This window comes from Aphanomyces invadans (assembly GCF_000520115.1).
Source record: "Aphanomyces invadans strain NJM9701 unplaced genomic scaffold supercont1.59, whole genome shotgun sequence".
Lineage (NCBI taxonomy): Eukaryota > Oomycota > Saprolegniomycetes > Saprolegniales > Verrucalvaceae > Aphanomyces > Aphanomyces invadans.
The window spans coordinates 111,729-116,032 of NW_008580204.1; the positions used below are offsets into that span (position 1 = coordinate 111,729).

Consider the following 4,304-nt stretch of genomic DNA (forward strand, 5'->3'; position numbering starts at 1 on the left):
GCGTTCTTGAATTCAGATGACTTCGTTTGCATGGAATTTTCTGCACTTTTCGAGAACTACATTTCTGCCTTTGGTTGGTGACTCAGTGATTTCGGATGGCAGAGAGATTGTAATTTGCTTCGCAGTGCTCACTTCGTTAGCCAATAAATGATCAAGTGGTGTGATTTCCATGAAAACATCTGCATTTCACCAAAGAGCCAGTTTCTCACTAATGACTACGTGACTTCGACTTACGCCCTGTGAAATTATGTTTTGGTGCGATTCTGGGGAAACACAGAGTCACTGGATTTGAGGTCTAGTGATCGCCACGCTGATATCGCGGCGAGGTTTCTTGATAATATGTGCACAATGCATAAGTGAAAACATGGCCTTCGGTTTGTCCATATTGTCGACCTAGCAGGCGGTGGGCGCGACATAGAAAGCATTCACGACTTGTACGACGAACCGACTCATTCGTCGAAATCTAGTTTATGGCGGCAACGCTTGCGATTTCTCATCGACTAGCTGCACCGGACTTCTTGGCGGATGATATCGAAGTGTTAACAAAACCCGTCCAGCTCTGGGTCCTACAGACGCGCAAGCAGATCATCCGTCCCCTTGAAATGACTAAATTGTAATGGTCATTGTCTTGATTGAACGGCATTAACATGTCAGCACATCCACAACATCAATCGATTTTTCGTCATGCGTGGAACTCACAAATTATACTCTTAATGCCGTCTGTTGGTGCGGAGAACGGCGTGGAAACGACTCAGTGTGTCGTCTAAGTCGCGTAAGACGATGTGAGTTTGAGTTGCAGTAAGTTTGGTCGGGTCAAATGTGCCATGGACTTCAAGTGCGCCAGTTGCGGTCGGTTCGACCACCAAAGTAAACGCGTACGTGTGCACGGCGCCTCCAATATTACTTGTCCCGTGATCGGCCACGATCGGGTGGAATTCGAGCTTGTTGTCGCTTGGCTCGGGTGCAAAGTTCTGAAACATAAACAACGAATCGCACAAAGTTGCTTCCACTCCACTCCACGCCTTGATCTCGTCCAAGCTGGCAAATGCGTGCGACAGCAACGCGCTGTGTTCCGACTGAAATTTGTCCAGCGACGTCTGAAGCGAATCGTCTGGATTCGTGAACTCAACACGGCACGGTACGTCGTTGATCAACGGCCCCATCATCCTACCGACGAAACGAAGTTAGCCCCCAAACAGCAATCCTGCGGAAGCGTTCGTTGTACCGGTCGACGTTCTGAACAGGAATACTTCGGTTGGCCAATGTGAGGGCAAACGTCACGTAAGCCCGTTTGGTATAGTTTTGCAACGTCGTAGCCCAAGCAAACTGAAGTAGAGTCGACAGCGCGATGCCAGCGCCGGTAGCCGTTTCTGTAAGTTCGGTGGCGGACAAACGCAAGCTTCGGGAAGTGGCAACGCCGGTATTGCTGTGTTCTACTGGCGTGTCAAGGTCGGATGGCCACGTCGTTTGCAGCGATAATGGCGCGCCACGCAAATACGATGTCCAAAACGCACGGCACTCTTGCTTTGTCGCCTCAATGTAGTTGACCACTGCTCGAAATTGTGGTCGCATGGCCACCGAATTGGTGGCATACGCGTTAAGGATGTCTGAAGTGACCATGCTGAGTGACCACCCATCATACAGAGCGTGATGAATCGAAAGGACGGCGTGTCGTTGGCAAGCATCATCGCGGACAATCGCAAATCGAACGAAATTGCGATCGCCAGGTGTACACCCAACCCTTCGGTCCGCACGAAGAAAAACCTCGAGAGTTGTGTGGCCAACAGACATGAACGACAGATCGTCGACAGTGGATCGAATGACTTGATAAAACGTTGAGTCGACGGCAACAAACGACGTTCGAAGAATTTCGTTGTGCTGCACAACTCTCTTGACAGCGTCAAACAACGCTTGGTCATCCATGTCTTGTGGCATTGCGAGCACCATTTGAAGCAAATACGCCTCACGGTTCTCGACAGTTTCTTGGAGCATGACTGCTTGAAGTGGCGTCACTGGATACACCGTTGCATCATGAAAGCCCAGCTGAGCGATGATATCCGACGTGACCACATGTCGAGGGAGAGCTGCCGAAGGGTATTGTGCAGCCACATTTCGCGCCATCAATGAAGCTGTCCGAGAAACGGTCTTTGCTTTCACCAACTGGGCGACCGTGAGGTTGAAGCCTAGTTTGCGGCAAGCGCTGACGGTCTTCACAGCAGACAGCGAGTCACCACCCAATGCGAAGAACGATGTGTCGCGGCCAATGACTTGCATGCTGATTCCCAAAACGCTGGCCCACACCGCTGCAAGTTGCACTTCGAGGTCACTTACCAAAGCGTCGATTTCCACAGCAATGTCCATTCCTTGCAATGCCTTTTTGTCAATCTTGCCGTTGCAATTCATTGGCAAGGTGTCCAAACCCACCCAAGTGGCAGGAATCATGTAATCAGGAAGATAGCCGGCGACGAAGTCTTTTAGAGCACTCAAGTCGACAGTCGCTGGAGCGAAATACGCTACCAGGTGCGTTTTGTCCTTCACAACGGCAGTGGCCATCGAAACTTCGTCAAACCGCATTATGGCTTCGGCAACTTCATCCAGCTCGACACGGTATCCCTTCAATTTAACCTGACTGTCGCGCCGTCCCAAGATTTCAAAGTCTCCATTCAAGAGCAGTCGACCAACGTCACCAGTTCGATACATCAAACCATTGCCCGAGATTGGGTCTTGGATGAATGCATGCTTGGATTGCGCGGGTAAATTGATGTAGCCACGGGAGACACACATGCCGCCAAGGTACATTTCGCCCGCAACTCCAACGGGCACACGGCGAAGTTTGGCATCCAAGATATAGCAGCTCACGTTGTCAATGGGTTTGCCAATCGTGACTGGTTTGTCGGGATGAAGTTGTCCAAAATGTGTCACGATGGCGCATTCCGATGGCCCGTACAAGTTCAGGAGCTTAACGTGGCGCGACCACACCTTTACAAGCGGCAGCGGACAGCTTTCGCCACCAACACAAACCACCTTCAAGTTTGGGTATTGAGTTGGGTCGCCCAATTGACCCAACGCTGTGGGGGTGCACAGCATGACGTCGACTGTTTTCATCGCGTCGAAGCCGTTGGGGCTTCGTAGCACCAACGTTGCACCATGGGACAAGGTCTTCCACAAGTCAAACTGAAATCCGTCAAACCCAATCGCCAAGAACTGATACACTCGGGCGCCTTCGACATATCCAATTGCGGTTGCCGAGGCACCTTGCACGACGTTTACGGCGCCGACGTGCAACACAGGTACGCCTTTTGGCTGTCCAGTTGATCCAGACGTGTACACAATGTACGCTTCGTTGTGTCGTGTTGCCAAATGTTCCTTCTTTGGCTGAAAAACCTGGCCAGCCATGAGTACCTTCGTAGGTGGCAGAAACACCACAGGCAAGCCGGTTTTCAAGATTTCAATGCGATTTCGACACGTTTCCGTCGTAACAACAGCGCAAGCATTCGAGTCTCGCAGCATGTATAGCAGACGACTGGGAGGAAAGTCTGCATCCAATGGAAGCATTGTACCGCCAACTTTAAGCACCGCCAGCAAACCAACTGGAAACTCCAGACAGCGCTCCATGATCACAGCAACACAAGATCCGACACATACACCTAAGGCAGCAAGATCCCAAGCAAGCGCGTTCGCCTGCGCATTCAGTTCGCCATACGACAATGCCTTGTCTTCGAACTCGATCGCGCGATAGTCTGGGTGCCTTGTCGCACGCTGTTCAAATTCGTGGTGTAACAACTCGAACGGCAGAGGGACAACCGACCCAGAGCTCGAGTCCTCGATAATCTCGACTTCAAATGGGCGAAGACACCACAATACCTCGCTGGAACAGTCACATGATAAGGCATCGACGGCTTGACACAGAGAGTGCTCGAACTCGAGCAGAATGGACGACGTCTGCCATCGTGAAATGCGTGAATTGTTGAAGAAAGCAGTGACAGTCAAGACGAACTCTGATGGTTCAACAACCATCTCGACGGAAAATTCCGTCGACCCCTTTCCGTCCGACACTGAGGACATTTCAACAAAATCGTCGATGGCAACGGACGCATGCGAATCCTCAACGCTTTGATACACAAGCAACGTGTCGAACAAGTCGCCCTCGATGCCGCTCCATCGCTTGACATCCGTCAGGCTCGCGTGCGAGTGCTCCATCGTCGCCACGCGGTCCGTCAACACACACTTGAGCTGCGACGACAACGTCGACGCGTCGTCGAAGCGGACGCGGCAGGGCACCGTGCTGATCAGCGGACCCATGA

At 51.6% G+C, this 4,304-nt stretch overlaps 1 protein-coding gene across 1 annotated transcript; it reads right to left on the reverse strand.

Annotated features, from left to right (window-relative positions):
* Positions 1-561: 561 nt before the first annotated feature.
* On the reverse strand, positions 562-4,302 carry H310_13967 (hypothetical protein; the record flags this gene model as incomplete). Its single annotated transcript, XM_008881648.1, has 2 exons — positions 562-1,167; positions 1,226-4,302. The coding sequence occupies 2 exons, from the start codon at positions 4,300-4,302 to the stop codon at positions 711-713; spliced, it is 3,534 nt and encodes a 1,177-aa protein (XP_008879870.1). The 3' UTR covers positions 562-710.
* Between the last annotated feature and the right edge of the window lie 2 nt (positions 4,303-4,304).